Source organism: Entelurus aequoreus, linkage group LG06, assembly GCF_033978785.1.
Source record: "Entelurus aequoreus isolate RoL-2023_Sb linkage group LG06, RoL_Eaeq_v1.1, whole genome shotgun sequence".
In the NCBI taxonomy this organism is placed as follows: Eukaryota; Metazoa; Chordata; class Actinopteri; order Syngnathiformes; family Syngnathidae; genus Entelurus; species Entelurus aequoreus.
Window position 1 is genome coordinate 21,515,660 of NC_084736.1, and position 27,944 is coordinate 21,543,603.

Genomic DNA, 27,944 nt, shown 5'->3' on the forward strand with positions numbered 1-27,944 from the left:
TAATTTAAAAACTTTTTTTTCCTATATTGACATATAGACCTGAGTTGATCTGGAGATTTAATCATTGAGATATAATTTAAAAAAATTGTAAAGTATGACTTATTTTTTAACATTTTTATGACTGAGACCCTTCTGAGTCTTTGGGAACAAACTTGAAAAAAAATCTATTTATTGAGTTGGTTTTGAAAATGAAAAAGAATGGCCCTGCATGCTTTGAATATTCAATGAAAAGTTTGGACACCCCTGGTGTACATTTTTTTCTTTTTTTCCCGGCGAGTCTGGTGAGTGACCTCTTGTGGTTGTCTCTTGTGTTGCAGTCCCCCAGCAGAGCAAGAGGCTAAGCACACCCGCCATCGCCCTGCGCTCCAAGTCCATGACCTCGGAGCTGGAGGAGATGGGTGAGAAAAACACGTCATGTAAAATTTTAAGACCAACGCACCAGAAAAAATGCATAAAGTTTGGAAGAGATTCCTTACGAGGATGGGTAACTTTTTCTGGCGCCGACCGAATGCCGCCGGTTACCGATTCATGTAAAAAACGGTGCAATGTTTTGGTACCTGGGTGGCACGTGGCCTCATTGCACCTCATTTTTGGCATTTGGCTATCACTCCAGCAGAACTGAGAGCGGACTCAGCCAAACTACCTGTAGGTCATTTGCAATGTTCAATGCAAACAAAGAAACTGACTAAAAAATTTAAGTAAAGCCCCTTTTTTCCCTCAAATGCACTAGCTTGATGCTAATATACAGTGGATTTGCTATTGACACGCTATTGATTAGCACTAGCGATTTTAACTTTTTCATTTCGACACCTTCAAATTGTTACGGCTGGCTCAGGGCCGCAATGACAAAGGGGGAGTCCAGATCGAAGTAAAAATGTGCAATAAAGAGTATTTAATATAAAATATGTGAAGTTAACAGTTTAACCTAAAGCAAAGCTAACATAAATGTCTAAATCAAGCAAAGGTGCAAGACCCGAGCTGGTCATAAGAAAGCTGAGCAGGGGCTGAGGTCCAAGGAAGCCCAAAAAAATTTAGTGTAAAACATTTGGTGCAGAACATTTTGTCAAAAAAATTCTGGATATATAAAATCAATATATAAAAACTTAACAAAAAAAAAATTGGGGTAAAACAATTAATTGTATACAAATTCAGTGTAAAAAAAAAAGGGGTGGGGGGAATTAATTGTATAAAAAATCAGTGCTGAAAAATTCAGTGTAAAAAAAAATTTGGTGCAGAAAATTTAGTTTAAAAAAATTCAGTGCAGAAAAATTCAGTGTAAAAATAATTGGTGCAGAAAATGTCTAAAAAATTTAGTGTATAAAAACTGTATAAACACTTAGTGTAAAAATATGTTGAGTAAAAAAATAATTGTATAAGAATTCAGTGTAAAACATGTGGTGCAGAAAATTTAGTCTAAAAAATTCTGGATATAAAAATTAAATGTATAAAAACAATGTAAAAAAAAATGGGGTAAAATAATTAATTGTATTCAGTGCTTAAAAATGTTGTTTAAAAAAATGTGTAAAAAAATAATTGTATAAAAATTCAGTGTATACAATTTGGTGCAGAACAATTAGTCTAAAAAAATATGGATAATGATATTCAATGTAAAAAAAAAAACTTGATATATTCCCACTGATTAGCCGCAATTAGGTGCAGCTGCAGTACCTGTGAACAGAGGCAATAGAGAGAGAAGGAGAAAGAGAGCGAGGCAGAGGAGATGGCCAAGCCAGCCTCCACTCCCACAAGACCTCCATAAGGCCTGGGCCGTAATGAAACCTACGACTAAGATGCGCGTTACAATCAAACAGCTTGTGCGTGATGAGTGCAATACTTACAGTATTAACACTTTGTAGGGCGCAACATAAGACAGCAAAGACTGAAATGACCAATTGCAACTTTGTGTCATACTCGCAAGTCATACTCAGAAATGTGATAATGAAACAAGACGTAACAACCGGACGGCAGTTATCATAATCAGTTCATTTTTAAATGTTGCAATAAAAATATAGATTTAAAAAAAAATATATATATTATTTCTTAATGCACATAAAAGTACTGAAAATGTGTACTGGGTACTGTTCAAATGTGAACGTTACCCATCCCTACACCTCACAGACTGTCAATCAAAGGGAACAGTTGAGTCATTAAAATGTCTGTTTGCATCCTTCACACGGATTACTTGTGTTTTAAGCATTATATCCCGCCCTTTTTGAGCTTTTATTACGTAATGACCTAAACTACGTCCGTATGTAACACATTAGCTTTGTGTGTTGTCAGCTAATGATAGTGATTCAGCAAAGTTTAGCTAACATTAGCTATCAATGAGTGTAGATTCTATCGTAAAAACAACATGTATGTCAGGTTCAAACACTGATGACATCTATTATACAAGACAAGAAGCAAAGAATCAAACAGAGACAGAATTCAATTTGGCTCAGTGAGGAGAAATGTGTACATCTGTACCCTTGTACAGTGTCATTACGCTCTGCCGAAAGATTGTACGCCTCCTCTTTGATTTGGACTTTCCCTGATTACATGGCAACAGCTGTTTCTAAAGGGACGGGGGTCGTAAACAGCCATCGCCTTTAATTACAAAACAGTGCAAAAGAAAAGGTCGGTTCTAAGAAAAGGTCGTAAAAGAGTTTAAAAAAGAGGTGCCTGGAACTTGGGCAGATCCTGCTTTCTCTCCGCTTTGTAGTTCTTGGGTCAAAACAAAATCTTTCTGTTGATTACGATACATCAAAGAAACAGAACACCTTCATGCACTTCATGAGTGCAAATAACAGTAATTTGTTTGTATAAATATACTGTATAAATTAATAACGAAAATACAAGTTTCTGATAAAAGTAGAAATATAAAATACTGTTGGCAAAAAGTTTCTGCAAACAACAAGACTCTACGTCAGTGTTTTTCAACCTTTTTTGAGCCAAGGCGCATCTTTTTCATAAAAAAAATCCAGGGGGACACTATCCCATCCTTGTCGCCATTGTTGTGTTAAAAAAAGTACCAATGATTGTCACACACACACTAGGTGTGGCGAAATTATTCTCTACATTTGACCCATCACTCTTGATCACCCCCTGGGAGGTGAGGGGAGCAGTGAGCAGCAGCGGTGGCTGCGCCCGGGAATCATTTTTGTTGATTGAACCCCCAATTCCAACCCTTGATGCGGAGTGCCAAGCAGGGAGGTAATGGGTCCCATGTTTATAGTCTTTGGTATGACTCGGCCGGGGTTTGAACTCACAACCTACCGATCTCAGGGCGGACACTCTAACCACTCACTTATTAGCAATCTAAGCTTAATAATACACCAAAAGAAAGCTTATTGTCTTTTTCTGCCTTTTATTCCCGCTTTTACTTTTTCCACTTCCAGGTGTCCAACACACAACACATGTCATCATATCCTGTGTCCCCCGCCCTTAAGTTCCCCTTACAATGGTTCCGGTATTGTCCTGTGATCCGAGTAACAAATACATGACGGACACCCCAAGCAGAAAATGTTAAAAACGAAACTCCACACTGCAAAAAGTCAGTGTTCAAAAACAAGAAAATTAGGGGTATTTTATTTGAACTAAGCAAAATTATCTGCCAATAGAACAAGAAAATTCGGCTCGTCAAGACTTTCCAAAACAAGTAAAATTAGCTAACCTCAATGAACCCAAAAATACCTTAAAATAAGTATATTCTCACTAATAACAAGTGCACATTTCTTGGTAGGAAAAAAAGAGACCTCTTTGCTCAATATGTTGAAAAATATTCTTAAATTAAGTAAATGCTAGTGCCATTATCTTGACATAATGATATGCGCTCGGCATCATGATTTTTTTTTCATGCTTGAAGTAAGAAATTATTACTTTAAAAAAGCAGTTTTATACTTGTGAGTGTTAATGACACAGCTTTGCATTGGTTGATATTCTAGTTTCAAGCATGTTTTACTCAATATCGGTCATAAAATTTCATCAACAAGCTGTAATATCTTACTGAGATCATTTAGGACCAAAACCCTTAAAACAAGTAAAACACTCTAACATCAAATCTGCTTAGTGAGAAGAATTATCTTATCAGACAGAAAATAAGCAAATATCACCCTTATTTGAGATTTTTAATCTTACTTAGATTTCAGTTTTTGCAGTGCATTCATCCATCCGTTTTCTACCGCTTGTCCCGTTCGGGGTCGCTGAAGCCTATCTCAGCTGCATTCGGGCGGAAGGAATAGCCTATGTTGACAATATAAAGTCGTTCTCAGCAATTGTTGGATTTGACTTCAAACCATAACCATCATTAATTCTCTTGTCTCAAAGTAGGCTTACAAAGCAATGAGCAACCTGTTGCCACCTACTGGTACGGAAGAGTATTACATGGTTACTCTACAATTATAAACTCTACAACAGACCTGGGCATTCTGCGGCCCGCGGGCCGCATCCGGCCCTTTGTACGTCCCTGTCCGGCCCGCGTGAGGCCAATCATAAATTACAAAATACATTTTAAAAAGTATCTATTTCGAGTGTGCAATACAACGGTGCTGCTTTTGTTTTGAAAAGCGTTATTTGTATGACTTCCGTGTGGATGTATGCTCGTGCGCGCAGCGGCAATCACAAATTACAAAATACATTTTAAAAAACATATATGTCGTGCGTGCAATACAACTGTGCTGCTTTTATTTTGAAAAGTGTTATTTATGGGCGTATGTCCTGTTAGTGAAGGCGCACAGCGACCAGTGATGCCCGGTCCGCCTGGTTATCCCCGAGACGCTAAAAAAAGAAAAGGTGATGACGAATGGCGTGTTTTCAACAAGACATGGACTGCCAAGTAAAGGTAAAGCCGTGTGCTTAATTTGTGGTACACATGTTGCTGTGTATAAAGAATATAGTGTAACGACCTGCTGAAGTTGATGGTGTCTTCTTGAGTTGCGTAAATGAGGAGTGAGGATAAACGTGAGTGTGAAAGGAACGAGATAAGTTGAGCTGTGTTAGTATAGCTTGCTCAATATAAGTTTAAAAAGAGCGTCAGACTTGGTGTGCACTTCTTCTGGACGCTACAATTGGTGGCAGAAGTAAAACTTTGTGCATACTACGCTGCTTAATTGTGTGCTCAGCCTGCTACATCATGAGGTACGTGCCACGTGAGGAGAGAGACAGAGAGAGAGAGAGAGAGAGAGAGAGAGAGAGAGAGAGAGAGAGAGAGAGAGAGAGAGAGAGAGAGAGAGAGAGAGAGAGAGAGAGAGAGAGAGAGGCAGTGTCTACAGGTGCAGCGCACGCTGCTTGCCATGGGGGAATTCCGCCCTCAATGAAGAGTCCCAGGTTTGATGGCAAGGCGAACTGGGAGGCATTTCATCCCACTTCTGACATCAATTGTAGCGTCCAGAAGAAGTGCACACCAAGTCTAACGCTCTTTTTAAACTTTTATTGAGCAACCTATACTAACACAGCTCAACTTATCTCGTTCTTTCCACACGCACATCTATCCTCACTCCTCATTTCCGCAAAAGCAACGCTTCCTCCTTCTTCGCCAATCACCTTACAGGCGTGCTACGTTCACAACAAAGAGGCGGCAGGATAAAGTGACAGAAATTGAAATTTTTGCATTGTATTACACATCAGGAAGTGTTGTGTAAGAAAGTGTTAAAAATAAAACCATCAAAAGCCATCTGCTTTTTTATAAAGATAAGTTAGGTTAAATGAAAATATTATTATTTTTTATCTTACGGAATATCAAAAATAATTTAAGCAAAATTTAATTGAAATATTGTCGGTGTGGCCCTCCAGCAGTGCTCGGGTTGCTCATGCAGCCCCCGGTAAAAATTAATTGCCCACCCCTGCTCTACAACGACACATTGTTCGCGGATTATAATTATTGGTTTGCAAAAAAATATTTTTCCGACCAATTAGGTGAAATTGCATAATTTTCCACGGCACACCAAACAATATCTCACGGTACACTAGTGTGCCGTGGCACAGTGGTTGAAAAACACTCCTCTACGTCTCATGTGTGTAGCCAGGTTTGTCGTGCTTCTCACGTTTTTGATAGCAGCACGGCATTCTTTACATATTGCATGTGTCTCATCCTTCTTACCGCCTTTCTTATAAAACCTGAAGTATTTCCATACGTTCGATTTATGCGAGTGTTTGGGAGCATCGACTATATCATCACTGTGTCAGGTTCAAACACTGATGACATCTATTAAACAGACGAGAAGCAAGGAATCATGCAGAGACAGAGTTCAATTTGGCTCAATGAGGAGACACGTGTTTTGGGCTGTATTCTAGTTACAGATCCAAACTACGTTCTAAAAGTCCAGCCCACGTGCTTCTACTGTTTATTTGGGAGGTCCCTGGTTACATCACTGAAGCTGTCGCTGAGGGAAGGGGGTAATCTCGACAACTCCAGTTAGACACAATATATGATTATACAAAAATGCAAATGTGTTGACGCTGGTGATATCGCCTTGTCTCTGCTCTGTCTGCGTCACGGCGGTGTTCGGCCTTGGCAGTCAGCAGGCCGAGTCCGGACACAACACTGATACGAGACGGCTGCCAATCTTTTGGATTGCCAGCTTTGCACAGATAGAAAAATACAGATAATAACTATAGCAATGGCCCTTAAGCATACAATTGTGTGATAATACATACATGATTATTCTAACAACTGTCATCCATGTCGCCTGCACTGTTCCGTGCTGCTCCTTCCCGGAATTGAGTTTCCTCAAGTGCCCGCCCCGGAAATAGGACAGAGTCAGGGTTGCGAGTCAGATCTCACCGCAGACCTCCATGGATCTTACGTGGAAAAATAAACAACGGAGACTGTATAAAACCAGTGACACTGGGCTGAGCAGGAACATTTAGAACATATTAATATCGATCGAACGCATGAATTTAACCGATAAAGCGAGGCAAGAGCCGATGCATCGCAAACTTGCCCCTGTTGTTTATCGATGCATGATGGAATGTATCGGTGTAGTCGCATCGCAAGTGTTTGATTCCAGCCACCGGTGCGAATCAGTGACTCTGTCCATCCCTAGTATTTACTTGCTCGAAAACTTTTTTTTTTTTAGTTCTATAATCGGTTGTCAAAGTGTCGAATCGGGACTCGAATCTGAGGTGGAAAAGAAATGGGATCGGAAGCTAAAAATGAAGATAAAATGTAGTAATTGTGAAAAATATATTGTAGAGGTTGCCCTCCTGACACAAAGATTCCTCTTGTGAGCCCGGCAGTCTGAGGTAACAGTCTTTTATATTCATTCAGGGATTGCTTTCCAGCAATATATTTTCAGACTTTTCAGTCCAGCGTGTCTCAGTCCGTGTGTCTTTCTCGGGCTCCAACTCCCACTCCGTGTCTCGTGCCGGCTGCTGCTAATACAGGCGACAGGTGATTAGATAACAAGGCCCACCTGGGCCCTCTACTCACCTGTCGCTGTCTTCGAGGCCGGTCCTCGCACACCCCGTTCCGTGCCAGGCCCGCAGGCCACGCCCCCCTCCACATATATATTCTGTGAAAGCACTAATAGTAACATAAACTAGCCGTTGATGTTGTAAAAGATGTAACTTTGAGCAAGTTGCAAACAGTCCCTTTAATGTCTTCCTTCTCTTTGCGTAATCAAACATGGAAGAAATTGTCATCATCGTTAATATGTTTGCGTGATAGAATTATTGGGATAAGTACACTACTTCCAGGTCTGTTGCCACGGAAACCACCGCATTGATGCCCATTCTATTTGAGGCAAGAAAGTAGGCGGGGAAGTGTTCGTCCAGGGTCAACGCCCCCGTTTGTGTTATTTATGCTCATGTGTTGTTGGGCTTTATGAGTGTTTTTACGCCCTTCCACTTCTTCGTGTGGCCATATTTAACACATTAGAATTCCTTTCGCTGTGACGCCTATTAAATAAACCCTGTCACCTCCGTGATGGCCGCACTGTCCCGGGTCACCGCGGAGACACGCGGCGCCCTCACGCAGGGCGCAGGTTGGCATGGCGCCCGTGTCGCCGTCCTCTTTCTGTTTGGTAGTATAGTGTCAGATGTCCACAGTCACGTCAAAGTTTTAACTCGTGTTTTTCTCGTGTCTTTCTGTGTTGTGGTGGTGGTGGTGGTGGCGTCCTCCCGTGTCTGCAGTGGAAAGAGGTGGGAGTCTTTCCTTGTGTGCAGTCTGTCATGTTTTAACGTCAAAAGTGCCTCCAGACAACATTTGTTGTCTTTAAATGGAGCTAATTCATCTGGAGTCTTTTACTCAGCATAGAAGTGCATGTCACACACTCCAGGGAATGTTATTAGTATTCCTTGGAACCACTCCTGCCAAAACCAAGTCTCCTTTTGTCCTCCTCGCAGCTGCTACCCCGTGGAAAAAGAAATCAGGTTAGACTTTTTTATTTGCGTGCGTTTAACCCCCGTTGACTGGGCTGGACTTGTTCCTTTTTCCTTCCAGAATTCGAGTCCTCCCAAGTCGCAGAGAAGAAGAGGACAGTCTATCAGATGGCTTTAAGTAAGGCCCATCATCTTCATGTCCGCAATTCCTCGTCCTGTCATCCGCCTCCATCCACCATGTTCTTTTCCCGTGCCTGGTTTCGTCCATTTTTGTCGCTGTCCCTTTTTTTCTGTTTCATTGTCCTGTCTTCCTCTTTCTCTTTTCCCGCCCTCCCCCCCCCCGTCCGTCTCTCCCTCCTCTTCCTCTCAGATAAATTAGATGAAATTCTTGCAGCGGCTCAGCAGACAATCAGCACCAATGACGCACCGGGGACGCGGGGACAGGGGCCAAAAAGGGACAGGGGACGTAGTTTCTATAGCAACGAGGTGCGTGATAAATAAGTTTATGGGCCGTTCCGCTGAATCGGTGCCATTTGCCTGTTGTCTTTTTTCAACTCTTTAATCTCATAATAAACTTATTGAACTACACTCAGTCCTTCGTTTATCATTATTAATTGGTTCCAGACATATGATGGTTAATTTGTGTCTTTATTATGAAAGCTTTTTTTGGACACTGAATTTATGTAACTGAATTTTTTGCGTTTTAATTTTGTGAACTGTATTTCATATTACGCTAACAATTTCATTGAATAAAAATTTGTGAGCAAAATGTGTGTTTAAAAATTCAGTTTGGTAAAATTGTGTTTTAAAATGAAGTGTAAACAATTTGGTGCAGAACATTTTGTCTAAAAAACTTCAGTGCAAAAAAATGTATGTAAAAAAAATTGGTGCAGATGAGTTTGTCTAAAAAAATTCAGTGCAGAAAAATTCAGTGTAAAAATAATTGGTGCAGAAACTTTTGTCTAAAAAATCAAGTGTATAAAAACTTTGTGTATAAACACCTAGTATAAAAAAACGTTGTGGAAAAACCTTTGGTGCAGAAAATTTAGTCAAAAAAATTGTAGATATAAAAATTCAGTGTAAAAAAAAAATTGGGGGTAAAAAAATTCATTGTATAAAAAGTCAGTGCAGAAAAATGAAGTGTAAACAATTTGGTGCTGAAAATTTTGTCTAGAAAAGTCAGTTTATAAAGATTTGGTGCAGAAAATTTTGTCTAAAAAAACTTCAGTGCAAAAAAAGTAAATGTAAAAAAATTGGTGCAGACAAGTTTGTCTGAAAAAAATTCAGCGCAGAAATATTTGCTGTATACAAATTTGGTGCAGAACATTTTGTCTAAAACATTCTGGATATAAAAATTCAGTGTATAAAACTTAATTTAAAAAATGGGGGTAAAATAATTAATTGTATAAAAATGCAGTGCAGAAAAAATAATTGTAAAAAATTTGGTGCAGAAAATTTAGTCTAAAAATTTCTGGATACAAAAATTCAGTGTAAAAAAAAACAATGTAAAAAAAATGGGTAAAAAAATTAATTGTATAAAAAAATCAGTGCTGAAAAATTCAGTATAAAGAAATTTAGTCTAAAAAAAATCAGTGCAGAAAAATTCAGTGTAAAAATAATTGGTGCAGAACATTTTGTCTAAAAAATTCAGTGTATAACACTTTTTTGTGATATCTATTGGCCAGAGTAATTGATGAAATTAAGCTCATGTTGCAGTAAGTTGAATGATGCGGACACGTTTGTTACTGGATACTTTCTAATACGCTTCTGCCTTGTAGGCTTTGTATGTGTAAGCAATATGCAACTATAATTATTTGATACTTGTTTATATTGACAAATGTGCTGTTTTAACACTGCAATAGTGTTCAATGATTATTACGTATGTCTACCTTGTGTGCTTAGTTGTTGTGTAGCTGCTCTCCTAGTAGTTTATAGCCTAGCATATTTACTGTACCTTGTGTAAGTGACTTGACTAAAACAGAAGAAATGTTGTGCTTATTGGAGGACATTTAGATGTCAACTGGTTGTCCAGCTTTGCACAAGTAAACTGCTTATATCGGAGCAAGCCCATATAATCAATATCTGATATCAAAATTGGATCGAGACACCCCTAATTTTTACTATTTCCTGGGGGCGCAAATGGCACCGATTGGGTGAAACGGCCGTCATACAGTGTTCATGTCACAATCTTGTCTGCTTTAAATCAAAGCTTCCTCTCAGTCATCAGTGTGTCTTTCACTTCTTGCTTTCCCAGCCAAACTTCACGGACCAGACCGGGTTGGGGGTGACGTCGTCTGGTCTGGGTCTGGGCTACGATCGCGGCCAGTATTCCTCCGGTCATGGCCCACCCCACGGTATGCTGCGGCAGAAGTCCATCGGTGAGGCCGTCTTGTGTTTTTCTGCCTGTCCATGCGTCGGCCTATGTGTCTGTCCTCTGGACCTGCTGGAGATCCACACTGTGCTGCTCTGTGTGTCTGTGGGCCCACCACATGTCTGTCTCCAGGGCCAAACGTGTGCACACTGTTGTCTTTCTGGAGTCCCCTGTACAACACATAATATGATAGTCTCACTCTATCTAATATCACACTATTGTTGGTTCTTTGGCTGCATTTTCATCACAATTTCTCGACTCACTGTCTACCACAGTGTTTTTCAAAGTTTTTTGAGCCAAGGCACATTTTTTTAATTGAAAAAATGCGGAGGCACACCACCAGCAGAAAACGTTAAAAAATTAAACTCAGCAGCCGATATTGACAACAAAAAGTCGTTCTCGCAATTGTTGGATATTAATTCAAACCATAACCAACTATGCATCACTATAGCTCTTGTCTCAAAGTAAGTGTACTGTCACGACCTGTCACATAACGCCATGACTTATTTTGAGGTTTTTGGTGTTTTCCTGTGTGTAGTGTTTTAGTCTGGTCCTATTTTGCTGTTGATTGTCATGTACGGATGTACTTTGTGGACGCCGTCTGCTCCAGGCGCTGTAAGTCTTTGCTGTCGTCCAGCATTCTGTTTTTGTTTACTTTGCAGCCAGTTCAGTTTTAGTTTTGTTTTGCATAGCCATCCCTAAGCTTCAATGCATTTTTTTAGCGGCATTCGCCTTTTGTTTATTTTTGGTTTAAGCATTAGATACCTTTTTACCTGCACGCTGCCTCCCGCATATTGGGATTACGACAAACCATGGTCCCAAAATCTACAAAGCATTTAGCTACCTGCTGCCACCTACTGATATGGAAGAGTATTACACGGTTACTCTGCCGATCTCTAGACAGCACAGACACTCAACAACGGCACATTTGCGTATTATAATTACTGGTTTGCAAAAAATATTTTTAACCCCATTAGGTGAAATTACATAATCTCCCACGGCACACCAAACAATATCTCACGGTACACTAGTGTGACGTGGCACAGTGGTTGAAAAACACTGGTCTACCACACCCTAGAAGTATTACTATCATAGTTTATTTTCTGTTTGTTGTTTTATTTAGTCTATGCGCTGAGAAAAAAATCAGTTATTCTGTCCAATATATTTTTGCTGATTATAACAAACTTCATAAGACTGACTTCTGAAGACTTGAGGACTGATCAGGTCGATGGACAGGCAGATGAAGACATCTTCACCGATCTTGTTGCCTTTATTGCGCTCCAGTCTAACAAAAAGTTTTATCCCGTCTGAAACGTTGTCTTCTTTTGTGGCTACAGGGACTCTGGAGGAGGAGAGGCAGTTTCTGCATCCTCCAGCCATTAAGTTTGCTCGCAGTCTGTCAGTGCCTGGCCCAGACGACATCCCGCCGCCCCCGACCACAGCCCCGCCGGAGCCTCCCTTCTCCTCTGCTCCCCCCCTCGGTTGGAGAGCCAAGTCGTCTCAACAGCCCTCTGTGTCACAATCCACGGCCACCCCCTCGCACTACCAGCCATATTCCCAGGCGGCAGTACACTTCACCCATGTGGGCCGGGAGAGGCCTGGCGGTCCCGGTGCTGCCCCAGGTGGGGGAGCAGCAGTGGAACACACAGCTTTCTATTCCCACGTAGGCGCACATGCCGCTCAAAGCAGGACTACTACACGAAAAGTTGCGTCTACTGGGGAGCCTTCTGGAGGGTTCAAAGCAGCTGGTCTTAGAAGAGGCTACAACAGCGCCATCCCACAATCCAGCATTGCGACCGTCATGCCACAACAACAACAAACAGGTCAGAGCCAACCGCAGCGAGCCGAGCGCAGTGCGGGAGGAGCAGGGGGCCCTAAAGGGGGCGCCCGGAGAGGCAAAGGTCCTTTGGTGAAACAATCAAAGGTGGAGGACTTGCGCGCCAACCAGGGCACACTGGGGGGTAAAGTGGAGAAAAGCTCCATCCCGATCCCCACCATCATCGTCAAGGCTCCCTCCACTAGCAGCAGTGGGCGCAGCAGCCAGGGCAGCAGCGTGGAGGCCGACGCGCCCGCATCAGGGGAGGCGGACGATGCCAAAACCCACGGCCCTCCTCCCCCTGCTCCAACTCCAGAGCCCCCTGCACCACCCTCCGTCCCCGCACCTCCGCCTCCATCATTTCCCTCCATGAGAGCCCAGGACGGGCTGGACTTCACCAGCCAGTTTGGAGCAGCTGTCGTTGGCGCGGCTCGCAGGGACCGAGAGCGCTTTCTCCAAGCCCGTAGAAAGAGCGCCTCCTTGTTCATGTCTGCTGATGAGGACATGGTTCTCGGGGGGGATGAAGTAGGAGGACTAACACGGACTCACGTGTCCCAGCAGCAGCTAAACACACAAGAAAGTTCTTCATCTAAGCTACGACCGTCAAAGTCCATCGATGAGGGCATGTTCTCTGGCGACACCTTCATCCACCACACCCGCAGCATGCCTCCAGCCTTTGGCTTACCTGAGTACTCCTCATCTGCCCATGACTATCAGCCCAAGTCTGTGCCTGCTGACCTGTACACCGCCACAGGAAGGCAGCCGCCGCCCCACTCCACCACCTTCATTCACCCCCTGACAGGAAAAGCTCTCGACCCCACATCACCGCTAGGCCTTGCCCTGGCAGCCAGAGAGCGTGCTCTGCGGGATGACAGCAGGGTAAGAAGGGGGACAGAGCACCCCTTCGTTCGCCAGATGTCCAATGTGGTCTTCCCTTCGTCTTCTGTCACCTCACAGCCAGTGTCTTCCTCTGCACAGTCCTCCAGCTCCTACTTAGTCACCTCTTCCTCTCTGGCTGCCACCACTCCTTCTGTTGGCCGCCCGCCGTCGCCAAGAATCCTCAGAGGTGTCGGGGGAGTCTGGGGTGAGGAGAGCGGCAGCGGAGTGGAAAGGGAACGGGAAGGGGGAGGAGCCCGTGAGGGACTAAGAGTTCGCTTCTCAGAGGACAAAACGGTCCACACGCACCACTACCAGTCTCAGCCATATCAGCCCAGCTATAAGGACAGGGAGCGGGAGCGGGAGGCCTCCAGGGAGCAAGAACGGGAGAAAGAGAGGGAAGGTTACATGAGGAGAGCGGAGCAGGTCGCTAATGAGCAGGGATCCCAGCAGCCTCGACGACCCACATTTCTCAGGATGGAGAGTCAAACAGATGCCTACATCTTGTCCCGTACGACTCCCTCGACTACCAGTTCTCAACAGGCAGTAAACACTACTGGGAACTCTGGCCTGATGGTCCTTCCTCCGCCCGCCCCCTCGGTGGACGCGGACGACGAGTTTGTCTACGCTGACCCCCTGCCCCCGCCATTAGAGTTCGCTAACAGTTTCGACAGGGCGGTGTCGGGGTACTCGCAACGTCGACTTCTTCCAAACACGGCTAGCTCCACCCAACAGAGGGTCCCGCCTCCTCCTCCACCCCCGCCGCCTCCACCCGCCCAAAAAGAACTGTTTGGAAGTGTGTTTCCCGCTCACACGCCGCTGCCCTCCCCCCAGGCAGGCGACTCCACCGCCTCTAGCCTCACCTCTTATGACAGCGAGGTAGCAAATCTGACTCAATCCGCTCCCTCGCCCTCGCAGACTTCTCCCAACCCCCCACCTCCCCCCTCACCCTCTACCTTACACCCTACATCAACAAGCGGACCCCATCCTCCGCCTTCAGTGTCGCCGCCGACACCTGCCGGCTCCTTTCACAGACCCTTGTCCGTGTCCCACCCCCACCACCTGTACAACAGCATGCATACACCAGGACGCTCCTCGCCCACTCCTCCCCCGCTGACTGTAACGCCTCCCCCCGCTTATAGGGGACCCCCTGCACTTTCTTCCACCGCTGCCGCCTCTGCCCCTCTACGGGGCACTGCCTCATTTCCCACGACCACAAGCTGTGCCGCTACAACCACCGCTGCTGCCACCACAACAAGCACCTCCACTCAGCTCTACCACGAGCGAACGCACACCGCATACGCAACCCCCTCCGCCGCCATGCAAAGCACACACAGGACGGGAGAGCGCCACCGTCCTCCCCCCACTGCCAAGAAGGGAGAATCCCAGGAGACTGTGGTGGACTCTGGCATAGAAGAACTGGACAGCCGCAGCAGTAGCGACCACCACCTGGACAGCATCTTGGCTAATGTTCGGGGGGACCGGTTGGACCGAGGGGACAGAGGGGGAGGACGACTAGCAGGCGGGACAGTGGAATCGGGGGAACGAGGGGATTTTTTGGAATCGTACATGAGCTACCTGGATGGTCAAACCTTTGAAATGCAAAATGCCACAGCAGCAGTCTCCACCTACCCAAAAACCAACAGATTCAGGGAAGGGGGCCGCAGCAGTGAACTTCACAGACAGACCAGCACCGCCCCCGCGTCCTTCCACTCCCACCGGCGAAGAGGTGACCAAGAGGAGGAGGATGTCGAGGAGGGGGACGCCACAGAAGATGAAAGTGGGCAGGACGGGTATAGGGTGAGAGACATGCAGAATTTGGGACGTCCAAACTCTCCTTATTTTGACCGCCCACGCACCCCCGAGATGACTCGTCTCTGGGGTGAGGGACAGATGGGCGGTGAAGGCGGGGGCCATTTTGGGTCGCTTTTAGAGGGGAAGAAGATTTACCCTCCTGGGACGACCATGAAGCCAAACATAATCAATGAGCTGAGCAGCAAGCTGCAGCAAAGGACCAAGGACACCTGGAGCAGCCAGAGAGCGCTGAGCAGACACAGGTAGGCCTTGTTGTTGCATCATCACATTCACTTCTTGTCATGTTTTATTATTTATTCATTTCTGTCCCTACAGATTCTCAGAAGATTCCGCCTCCGCTCTGAGTCCCCCATCCGCTCGTTCACAGTCACCATCTCCAATCTCTTTATCGCAGCCTTCCTTGTGCCCGTCCCCGACCCCCGCTTCCCAGTACCCAAACTGGGGTCGGTCCTCGTCCCCTCAGCCCCAAGCTGCCTCTCAGCCCCCACGTTCTCATTCCCCGCTGTCCCCGACGTCTTACTCCCCTTATCCCACTTCCCCTAAACATCGACCCATCTACCGGACCAAAGCGCTGGAATTCCAGTTCATCCCCAGTCGCGAGTCCCGCAAATCTGACTCTCACATGCTCCAGCGCAGGCGGGCGCCCAGTCCACTCATCTCCCCGTCAGAGAGGCCCAAAGTGGGGCCGCCACGTCCGTCATCCCTCCCTCTCCTCCCTACCTCGCCACTGTACAGTGCCCTCTATGACCTGCGAGGTTCAATCACACCTCCCTCACCCGGTAACCCCCTGGGGGATCCCTACTTCTCACCCTCCCCGCCCCTCTTTGCCCCCTCTGGAGCCCCGCCTCCTCCAAACTCAACCTTAGTTGTCTCTCGCTCTCTTTCCCCCACCCACTTCCTGTCCGGCACTTCCTCTCCGCCCCTGCATCCGCGCCCTCCTCCCACCTGTCTGAGTTACCCCCATCTACCGCCCCCTCCCCCCACCAAGCCCTTCGCCTCCAAACCACTGCCCTACTGGACCAAGTATGACGTGGCGGACTGGCTCGGGTACCTCAATCTGGGAGAGCACCGCGAGCGCTTCCTGGACAACGAGATCGACGGCACCCACCTGCCCTCCCTCACCAAGGATGACTATCTGGATTTAGGCGTGACCCGTGTCGGCCACCGCATGAACATAGAGCGGGCCCTGAGGTCTGTGATTGACAGGTATGGGTACAGCTTTACTGACGAGGGTGAGGTTGTCACTGTAGACAGTCGGCGTGGATGGTAGCTCGACCTTATTTGGGTTTTAACATTCTTTCATGACATAAAACGTATAACTATTACAATTAGGGTAGGAGCTGAATCCCAATTCCCGTTAGTAGCCCTCCCCCTCTACCTTAAAAACCCCAGATGCCCGCCTTTCACCTGGGCCGTGTGGTCAATTGGGATTCAGCCCAAATTAAAGCAAAGCTCCTAAAGCTTGTTATGTTTTTTTTTATGCTTTTTGTTTTGGTGTCCTCAGGCTCTCCAGCAGCCCGTTCCCCGTTTCGGTCCTCTCGCCTCAGGACGGACAGTCCGAGGGGAGGCTGGACGATGGGAGTCGGAGCTGAGGTGGCGAGGGAGGGGAGTTAGTGAGGGCGGAAGGTTGCAACTGCTGATGCCTGCGGTGGATTTAACCAGGAAGTGGGAAACAAAAGGACCGCCTCCGTCATCCAAAACGCACACAAAGGTTGACGCCATGACCCCGGTGACCATGGCGAAGCAAACGCGAGAGAGAAACAATCAAATTCCATCTTCCTTCCAGTCTTCAGGTCCTGTGACTCCTCACCGCCCCCAAACTGACGTGTCCATCACTTTTAACGACTGGTCACTGTATCACGTTGTAGCAAAAATAAGTGCCCAGACCGACAACATAAAAAATGGTACACACACACACTATACCCGCCTGCATGCACACACACATCAAAGTGTATGGGACACATACAGGTATAGAGAATATAAATATATATATATATATATATATATATATATATATATATATGAATATTTGGGACTGCTTTCACTTGTTTGAAGGGACCCCACATGGAGGACTTCCTGTCTGTGCTCAAGTAGAGGGGCGGGGCTACAGGTGGGTTAAAAACTGCCAATGTGACCGCCGCCCTGCCCCTGCAGACCAATCCTGGAGGAAAGCGAACCGTTTTAGTACTCGAATCGTTCCTACACTTTTTATCTGGAGCGTTGTTAGGAAAGACGCTCCGGTGATTTGACATTGCCGTCGTCGTCCTTACTGTTATTCCCACATCTGAAGATGACGCCGACACACAAATATGTACACAGGTATTTTTGTTGAGCGCACTGTTGCTTCCAAGTCAGACATTTGACGTCCTTTTTTTTTTTTTTTTTTCTGTCTTCCGTTCATGCTTCAGTCTAGTTTGGACAGGAAATGATGTAAGACGCTGGCTTGTTTGGCTGAAACGCAGTAAAGGGCTCTCTCATGATACTTTCCCCGGCGCTAACGTGTGGCTGTGTGAGAGCATGTTGCATTCACGAATAACAATAAGGACAATGAAGCTAATGTGGTTTTTGGATGGAAACGCTCCGAAGAATCTCGTCTTCCAAACGCCGTGTGAAAAGAAAAAGGCATATTTTGTCTTTTATTAACTAACGCCTCTGCTTTCTATACAGTTTGAGCCCTCCTCTCGACAGCCGCTTTCATCTTGACACCATTTTTTTTGACCAGCATGTTTATGCAGAACCGTCCTGCTTTCATCAGCAGCTTCACACAAGGGGGAGTTCATCCTAAAAAAAAAACAAAAAAACTCTAAACCAGGAGAGACAGGTACCTTCTACTCACTCCTGCACCAACTCTACTTGCTTCCTAAAAGTTCTTTAACTTTTTGAGGCTCGACTGCATAGAAAGCAATTGTTTTTGTTAAGAGATAATAAAAAAATATGAACTGTGGAAAGATAAGTTACAATATATATAGATATATATATATACAGGATGTATATGTGATATGCATATACATATCTATGAATTCAAAATGTTTTAAGAGATGAATTGTTAGAATTATAATAAAGACACTCAAAGTTTTCCTCAGGTACTTAAGTTTTTTTGTACATTTTCATCCATAAAAAAATATTTGTGTAGACCTGTGACTTAGTATAATTTCCACATCATTTAACATTGTTTTAAATGTTGTTGATGAAAATGTTACAAATCTGTCAATACACATTACATGACTAAAATGGTAGAAATGTGGTGTTCGTGAACGAACAGTCTTTTTGAACGGCTCTTTTGGGGAATTATTAGAACCGTTAATGCACACGTAGCTGGACTTCAAATTTTTATTTGTATTCTTTTTTTTGGTTCATTATTCTGAGGTAGTTCCAGCACAAGCATTATGTATTTTTTCCTGTACTGTATTTTTCAGTGCGTGAAAAATTCTGAATCTTACTTTTTCAATGCATGGGAATATGGCGCCCTCTAATGGAATGTTAACTGTAAAAATCATTTCAGAATAATTCTCACCAATTAACTAGATACAAATTCTAATCCGCATTTTAATTACGTTATTTTTATTTATTTTTTTTAAATAAGAAAAACTGCATTTTGTTTGGCTCCCTCCCTTTAAAGCAGGGGTAGGGAACCTACGGCTCCCGAGCCAGATGTGGCTCTTTTGATGACTGCATCTGGCTCCCAGATAAATCTTGGCTGACACGGCTTAACAATGAATAACTCCACTAGTAATCAGGGTTAACGTTCAAAATATAAAACATTCTCATTAGGGATGTCCGATAATGGCTTTTTGCCGATATCCGATATTGTCCAACTCTTAATTACCGATACCGATATCAACCGATACCAATATATACAGTCGTGGAATCAACACATTATGCCTAATTTGGACAACCAGGTATGGTGAAGATAAGGTCCTTTTTAAAAAATTTAATAAAATAAGATAAATAAATTAAAAACATTTTCTTGAATAAAAAAGAAAGTAAAACAATATAAAAACAGTTACATAGAAACTAGTAATTAATGAAAATGAGTCAAATTAACTGTTAAAGGTTAGTACTATTAGTGGACCAGCAGCACGCACAATCATGTGTACTTACAGACTGTATCCCTTGCAGACTGTATTGATATATATTGATATATAATGTAGGAACCAGAATATTAATAACAGAAAGAAACAAACCTTTTGTGTGAATGAGTGTAAATGGGGGGAGGTTTTTTATGTTAATTTAATTAAAATAAAAACGATACTGATAAAAAAACTGATACTGATAATTTCTGATATTACATTTTAAAGCATTTATCGTACATCTCAAATTCTCATGCATTTTAATCCGTCCATCTGTTTTCTACCGCACCTGTTCAAGGAGTTGCATTAAGTATTTTATTAGTTGCTTCAGAATAATATTTAAAAGAATGAGACTTTAAAAGCAACGCATTTAGTTATTCAGTGTTAAAATATATGGCTCATGGAAATACAATTTAAAGTATTTGGCTTTCATGGCTCTCAGCCCAAAAAAGTTTCCGACCCCTGCTTTGATGTATAATTAAACTAGCCCGCTTGTCAAGCTTGAAAAATTAGTTCCTCAAAATGTAAACTTTTCCCACTCATTTAAAATATCCAATTTGGGACTCGTTGCATGTTTGCAATATTTAAAAATGTAATTTCCATGTGCAAAAACACTTTATACACCTTCCCATGTCAGCAATTACTTATTTATCTACTTGCATTCAATTGCCTTTTTTCCTTACAAGTCAACTATATGGAATATAGACTGAAAGATATATATCAATGTGTGAACTACAAGAAACTTCAAATGTAGATATATAGTAAGGTTTTTTATTAGAAAAATTGGCATTCATCTTGTACACCACTGCAGTCCACGCATAAACTTGTCCTGGGGCCTCTGCTTAGACAGGCAAGTCTTGTGGGGCCCCTCCCCTCATCGGTCCTGGAGGAGCTCGGTCATCTTTGCAGGGCCCACCCATGTGGCTCCTTAAGGTCCTGTCCAACAAGTCCCTCCCGGAGGCTTGGGTCCAGGTCAGTGCCCGCGTGTTAGTTCTTTGATAGCTGACCTAAGTCTGACCAATCACCTTGGAACTAACATTTGCAGGACATCCAGGACCTAAAAAGAAAAAACAAACACGATCTAAAGACAGAGTGCATAAACTGTGTTGTGTGTAACAGATGTTCTGAGCACAAGTCACTTCATGACTGCTTCTAAACTCACCTTCATGGTCCGGTGATCCGACCTGGCAACTGAAGACCAGGCCCTGAGGTACACCACACTCCACCCAGCACATGTTGCACCAGACCCCGCTGCTGCCACCTGGCCACTGGCAGATGGTCCCATGTGGACCTGCAGGGAAGCTCTGCAAACACATTTGCAAAAATAGTTAGAACCACGACAAGTCCTGAACGTCGACTTTATAGTCTGGCGAGTCTCCTCAGACTCTTTGGCTTGTCAGGGCCAAAGATGCACGTTGTCAGCATGTGGTCTCAGAGCCCAGTGCACGTCATCAGAAGAGATTGTTGCAATTATGCTAAAGTTCCTTAAGAACTACACACTAATCTTCATGATAGCATCTTATAATAATATATTATAATGCAGTCTTGTTGAAGTTTGTAAATCAGTAGTCAAGCTCAGTGTGCAGGGAGAGGAAGCATGCCCATATAAGGCAAGTGTGGCATGCAGGTGGAGCAAGCTAGCAAGCTAACCACGTGCGCCAAAGGCCCCTTGAAGAGTGGACGTGCTAAACTTCAGACTGCCTGTGGAAAAAAGGCGATTTAGCTTTGCCTTGCAGAATAATTACCGACGAGAGCAAGTTAGAATGTTCTAGATCGGATCAGGATCAATGTATCTGTGCGTTTATTTCGGCTGGTCTCTTAAGCGATAAAGTTGTTTTTTTTAAAATAAAATAAAAATATTTTTTTAGATTTACACATCAAATATAAATTGATTCTGAAATTGTAAGCGACACGAATTTATTAGTTATCTTAAACACAATAAACGCTGACTTAAAAAGAGCCCTTACCTCTCCTTGCTGATCCCCATGAGCGAAATGAACGAGGGGCTGCCTGCTGCTTCTTTTTAAAGACGTAGCCAACTTCCGGTTGGTGTTTCCACGCTATACTGCCACCGTGTGGTGCGGAGGCCGTATCACCCAATATTGTTTTTGTTGTTGGACTTCGACTTCCTTTTATTGTCATTCAAACTTGAACTTTCCAGTACAGGTAAGAGCCGAAATTTGGTTGCATTAGCTCGTTGTAGTGCAGGATAAAAGAGCAATAAGGTGCAGATATAAATACATAGATTGCTGTACAGATAAATATATTGCATATTAAACATTAAATATATATGTACACTTATTTCAATTTGACACATTATACGTCCCAGCCTAAGTTCTCGTTATGTCCTCTTGGGAACCCCTGCAGTGGAGATTTGTTTTTGTTCTAATAATATAATATAAAACATAATAATAATCAGAGGTGGGTAGTCGTGGGGACGGCGTAGAAGAAGTAGATAAACAACCCAATAATATCAACCTCAAATGACTCCTTTCAACTCTCAAAAAGCAATGCAATAAATTAAGAAATAAGTCAACCAACCTGACTAAATCCTTAAAAAAAAATTACATTAACGACAAAATAGAGGAAAACACAAATAAGCCACGTGAGCTCTGGAAAATTCTCAACAACCAGCTTACTGGTTGCAGCCAGAAACTTAAAACAAGACTCACCAACATCAGCATCAAGGAGGGTGACTCCCTCATTACAGACAAAATGGAGGTAGCTAGCAGACTTAACATCTTTTTCACCAGCATAGCCGCAACTCTTGTCAACAAGCTGTCCCACCACTCTGGTCGCTTTGGTGTAGAACACATTAAAGCTTTCTACAGAAAGCTAGGAGTATCCAACGATGATTTCAAATTAGAAATGGTCACAGCTGATGAGGTGTTTAAAAAATTGAGCGCGCTCCACCCTAACAAGACCACCGGCCTTGATAATATTCCCTCCAGATTCCTCAGGGACTCTGCCTTCATCATTGCCCCGATCATCACGCACATAATAAACCTATCAATTACACAAGGCCAAGTACCAAAATATTTTAAGATAGCAAGAGTAACTCCCCTCTTTAAAAAAGGAAGCAAATTGGAACCTGGCAACTACCGACCTGTTTCTATTCTCAGCTCCATTTCGAAAGTAATGGAGAAAATAGTTTATGAACAGGTCGATAGTTACCTTGCCACTAATAAACTCATGTACAAATTCCAATCCGGCTTCAGAACTAACCACTCCACTGACACATGCCTTCTCTATCTGACCGACCACATCAAACATGAGGTGGACGCGGGCAAATACTGCGGCATGGTCATGCTGGACCTTCAGAAGGCCTTTGACACCGTTAACCACGCTATACTGTTGGATAAGCTCAGAGCAATCGGATTTAACAAAACCTCATGGAGCTGGATGCAATCTTACTTGGAGGGGAGGGAGCAGGTGGTAGAGGTGAACGGCACCATGTCCCCCCCCCCCTCTCGGTGAGCTGTGGAGTCCCCCAAGGCAGTATATTGGGACCTTTACTGTTCCTAATATACATAAATGACATGTCATCGGCATGCGACTGTGAATTGTTTTTGTTTGCGGATGACTCTGCCTTGCTGGTATCCGGCAAGGACAAGTCACAGGTGGAGAAAATCCTCAGTGCTGAGCTCTGTAGAACTTGCACCTGGCTCGCTGACAACAAGCTATCTATACACTTGGGTAAAACAGAATCCATCCTGTTTGGGTCCCACATCAACCTTAAGAAAGTCAATGACTTCACCATAAAAGTAGGTGACAGTGTCATCACCAGGAAAGATGAAGTCACCTACCTAGGTTCCATTCAAGAGGCTAACCTTTCCTGTGATAAAATGGCAACCAAGGTAATCAAAAAGGTTAACCAACAAACAAGATTTCTCTACAGAATTTCCTCTCTGGTCAACAAAAGCACCTTGAGGATTCTGGCGGGAACTCTCGTTCAACCCTTTTTCGATTACGCGTGCACCTCCTGGTACCCTAGCACCTCCAAAACCCTCAAATCTAAACTCCAAACATCTCAGAACAAGCTAGTCAGGTTACTTCTAGACCTCCACCCCAGATCCCACCTCACTCCTACCCACTTCTCTAAAGTGGGCTGGCTCAAGGTGGAGGACAGAGTTAAACAACTTGCACTGAGCCTAGTCTATAAAATCCGCTACACCTCCCTGATACCGAAGTACATGTCAAACTACTTCCTTAACGTAAATGACCGCCATAACCACAACACCAGGGGGAGCTCCACTAACCACGTTAAACCCAGATTCCGAACTAACAAAGGTCTTAACTCATTCTCTTTCTATGCCACATCAATGTGGAATGCGCTCCCAACAGGTATAAAAGAAAGGGCATCTCTATCCTCCTTCAAAACCGCAATAAAAGTTCACCTCCAGGCAGATACAACCCTAAACTAACACCCTCCCCGGATTGCTAATAATCAAATGTAAACAATCAAATGCAGATACTTTTTCTTTTTCTTATGCCTTCTGATCTCTCTCTCTCTCTCTCTCTCTCTCTCTCTCTCTCTCTCTCTCTCTCTCTCTCTCTCTCTCTCTCTCTCTCTCTATGTCCACTACTTGATGTCCATATCCTCCCCCCCCTCCACACCCCTGATTGTAAATAATGTAAATAATTCAATGTGATTATCTTGTGTGATGACTGTATTATGATGATAGTATATATGATAGTATATATCTGTATCATGAATCAAATTAAGTGGACCCCGACTTAAACAAGTTGAAAAACGTATTCGGGTGTTACCATTTAGTGGTCAATTGTACGGAATATGTACTTCACTGTGCAACCTACTAATAAAAGTCTCAATCAATCAATCAAAGCGTGGCGAAGTTGGGAGAGTGGCCGTGCCAGCAATCTGAGGGTTACTTATGGCAAAAAGGCGCCACGCGCGCACACAAAGGCACCACGCCTTCGTGTCGCGCGCGCGCACGAAGTGGAGAATCAGCGCGCGATAACAGTTTTTATGCGCTTGGATTTTTGGTACTAATGTGACGCCATAGTTACTGGTTCAATCCCCACCTTCTACCATCCTAGTCACGTCCGTCGTGTCCTTGAGCAAGACACTTCACCCTTGCTCCTGATGGGCCTGGTTAGCGCCGTGCATGGCAGCTCCCGCCATCAGTGTGTGAATGTGTGAATGTGTGTGTGTGAATGGGTGAATGTGGAAAATAGTGTCAAAGCGCTTTGAGTTCCTTAAAAAAGGTAGAAAAGCGCTATACAAATACGACCCATTTACCATTTACCATAGTCATGTGCTAAATGTACTCTGATACATTTACTTAAGTAACTTTTTGTATACATTTTACTTGACAAAATAGTTTTAATGCAACATACGTTTTACTTTTACTTGTGTGTATAAAGGGACAGTGTACATTGATGAACACAATAACACATAAAATGTGTAAATATGCCGGATTGTAGCAAGGATGCTAATTTACATCTGAACTTGATTTGAGTATTTTTTTTAAGAAAGAGACTGTACTTTTACTTTGTTGTATTGAGTGTCATTTATTGACACCATCATTATGTTTATTTTGCTTGCAAATATGTATTCATTGGCTTGTTAGACTTTTTCCAGTGTGCACTGTCACATTACTCCATTTCACCAATCAAACAGAGCCAGGCAGTCACATGACCACACTCTGACAACACGCTGTAAAAAGTGACATGACGTCATAACTCTTCGACCGTTTACTTACAGTCTAAAAAATAACATTTATATCATCATGTGTGTCAGTAGAAATGTTCACATTTCAGCCTTCAATAATTCGACTTACAACGCAAGAAAACATGTTGCGGGAAATTGTAGATGTTTTTTTTTAATGTTTTAGCTAGCATATGCTAACATTAGCCCTGTTATGACGTCATAAGTGATTGTAAAATGTGCATTTTGTAGTAGTGTAGTAGTGTCACTCACACACACAAACACATTCACCAACTACAGTACCATTATAAAATATCTATTAAATAAATCACCAGTTACTCAGTACTTAAGTAGTTTTCACATCGAATACTCATTTTATGACTATTTTTAACTTATATATTACTCTAATGCACACGTGTCAAACTCAAGGCCCATACCATCGTTTGCCGTGGCCCGTAAAAGCCTTGAATTAATATGCGTCTTTTCTTACTAAATATATTCAACTCTCCATTTTAACAACAACAACAAAAAACTAAATACATGTACTGCATAAAATTTCATATATTGTAAACTGTATTTAAAATGGGAACAAATAATATATTATAATGCATTACAAACAATGTTTTTGTTAAATTAAGAATAAATACTTAAATGTTGGCTGGGCTCATGATTTTTAAGAAATGTATCCATTCGAAATTGTGCACTGTAAAAACAACAACTTCTAGCTCAGTCGCAAAAATAAGAAATAAAGCAACTGTGGTACTGTTTTTACATTTACAGTAACACACAGTAAGAACAACAACAGTCGATTTTACAATAAAAACAGTGATACTGTTTTTTTTTAAAATTTTCATTACAGTAACATTTTGACAATTGAGCTGTCAGTTTTTATAACTGTAAATACAGATTTATTTATTTTACAGTGCAAGCAAAAAATAATAATAAAATAATAAAAATAACATTTTCTAATATCATGAGGGAATTTATATATATGTGTATATATATATATATATATATATATATATATATATATATATATATATATATACATATATATATATATATATATATATTTGAATATTTAATATTTACTTCTGATAACAATGAAATTTTAGCCTGCAAAATGACATCATCACACGCCTTTTGTGACTGGGTATGTTTGTGTGTAATACTCAGTATTGGCCAACAGATGACGCCATTGCTTCCTAACCATCAGTGCCTGCTCCTCCCTCTGCAAGTTTCTCACATCATGAAGTTTCCAGTTGCACAACCCTGCTAACCCTGAAAATGTGCAGCTCAGTGGGGGGGTTCACAAACATCCACGAAGGTGTTCTGAAATGTTTTACACGCATGTTAGTATTAATGAAAAGGATAATTGACAGGAACTTTAAGTTTGTGTTTATGTTGAAGTCTAACCCTAACCACAGTTCGCCTTGGTGCATCCAATTGTCTTGCTTGTCCTCCATGTTTGATTCCAGTATGACTAACGTTGGATTACCATAATAGCAGCTTCCCGCCAGCATTGCAACACAACAAGACGGGACACAACAGGACGGGGCAGCTGTGTGCTTTCTTCATGGCAAGTTGTGGCAGGACCAGACTGCACACGTTCAACATAGCATGAGTTAATGAGGTACATGCATGTCTACACACACACATGCACACACATTCTTGTATTTGTTACCTTCATGAGACCTCTGAAAAATGCCTACCTCTTTAGGATCACCCTTTCTAGATATATAAAGATGTGTATTTACAACATTAATAATATATACATACCGTGCAAATATAAACAAGCTTGTTGTGATTTTTTTTTTGGAGTTTTACAAGAAAAAGGTCACAATTTCACAAGAAAAACGTAGAATTTTGGCAGTATTATAATAAAAGTCGTCATTTTACTCAACGCAAGTCAAAATTTTACAAGAGGAACTGAACATTTGTGGAATATTATGACAAAAGTAAAAATGTTACTCAATAACAGTCGCAATTTTACAAGAAAAGCTTGAAATTTTGGCAATTTTATGAAAAGAGTCGTAATTTATTCGACAAAAGTCACAATTTTATAAGAAAACTTTAAAATGTTGGAAATATTAATAATAATAATCGGAATTTTACTTGGCAAAATTATGACAAAAGTCAACATTTTACTAAAAAAATTTCACTATTCTACAAGAACAACAAAAAACTGGCAATACTGTGATACAAGTCAGAATTTTATGTGACAAATGTCACCATTTTGCATTAAAAATGTATCACTTTTTTACATAAAAAAGTGATCATTTTATGAGAAAATATTGCAATATTATAGAAACAGAAAACATTGGCAATACTGTGATACAAGTCAGAATTTTATGTGACAAATGTCACCATTTTGCATTAAAAGGTAATCATTTTACATAAAAAAGTAAAAAAATTTTGAGAAAATATTGCAATATTATAGAAACAGAAAAAATATGAGAAATGATTTCATTTATTTAATCATTTATTTATTAATCATTTAAATTGTTCCCAATTTTATAAGAAATAAGTCGACACATTTGAGACACGTGAGAAAAAGACTGCTTTTAGTAAAAAAAAATAAAACAATTTGTTTGTAATTGGTTTTTAATATTCATTATTTACTTCAAGTTATTACAGTATGTCTATATATACATATCCATCCATCCATCCATCCATTTTCTACCGCTTATTCCCTTCGGGGTCGTGGGGCGCCCTGGAGCCTATCTCAGCTACAATCGGGTGGAAATGTTGGCCAAAGGGGGCGCATTTAAATGTCTTACACACACTTGTTATGTCATATGTTGGCCAGAGGGGGAGCACTTAAAATTTTTACACACACTTGTTATTTCATATGTTGACCATATGAAAACCGACACACAGTCAATTTGAAAAATCCCTCCTTTTTGGGACCAGCCTAATTTCGATAGGTTCCACCACCAGGGGTGCAAATGAGATATTGTCTATTAGATGCAATGGTTTTCCGTATTGGGACCATGATTTATGTCCTAACCTGTTCACACCTCCTCA

At 42.5% G+C, this 27,944-nt stretch overlaps 1 protein-coding gene, 1 long non-coding RNA gene and 1 other non-coding gene across 3 annotated transcripts in view; 1 reads left to right on the plus strand and 2 right to left on the minus strand.

Moving 5' to 3' along the window:
* The window catches only part of shank1 (SH3 and multiple ankyrin repeat domains 1), a 175,153-nt gene extending 157,490 nt beyond the window's left edge, over window positions 1-17,663 (plus strand). Inside the window, 8 exon segments of the mRNA XM_062050244.1 lie at window positions 318-398; window positions 8,323-8,349; window positions 8,420-8,476; window positions 8,669-8,784; window positions 10,553-10,676; window positions 12,007-15,418; window positions 15,492-16,382; window positions 16,681-17,663. Coding sequence (XP_061906228.1) covers window positions 318-398; window positions 8,323-8,349; window positions 8,420-8,476; window positions 8,669-8,784; window positions 10,553-10,676; window positions 12,007-15,418; window positions 15,492-16,382; window positions 16,681-16,768 — 4,796 coding nt within the window. The 3' untranslated portion in view covers window positions 16,769-17,663.
* A 2,337-nt stretch (window positions 17,664-20,000) lies between these two features.
* Window positions 20,001-21,324, minus strand: LOC133651480 (uncharacterized). Its single transcript, XR_009826420.1, has 3 exons — window positions 21,214-21,324; window positions 20,409-20,550; window positions 20,001-20,303 (listed from the first exon to the last, which is right to left on the minus strand). It is a non-coding gene; the product is annotated as an uncharacterized LOC133651480 (long non-coding RNA).
* On the minus strand, window positions 20,619-20,709 carry LOC133652781 (small nucleolar RNA SNORD88). Its single transcript, XR_009826625.1, has one exon. It is a non-coding gene; the product is annotated as a small nucleolar RNA SNORD88 (small nucleolar RNA).
* Window positions 21,325-27,944: the final 6,620 nt, after the last annotated feature.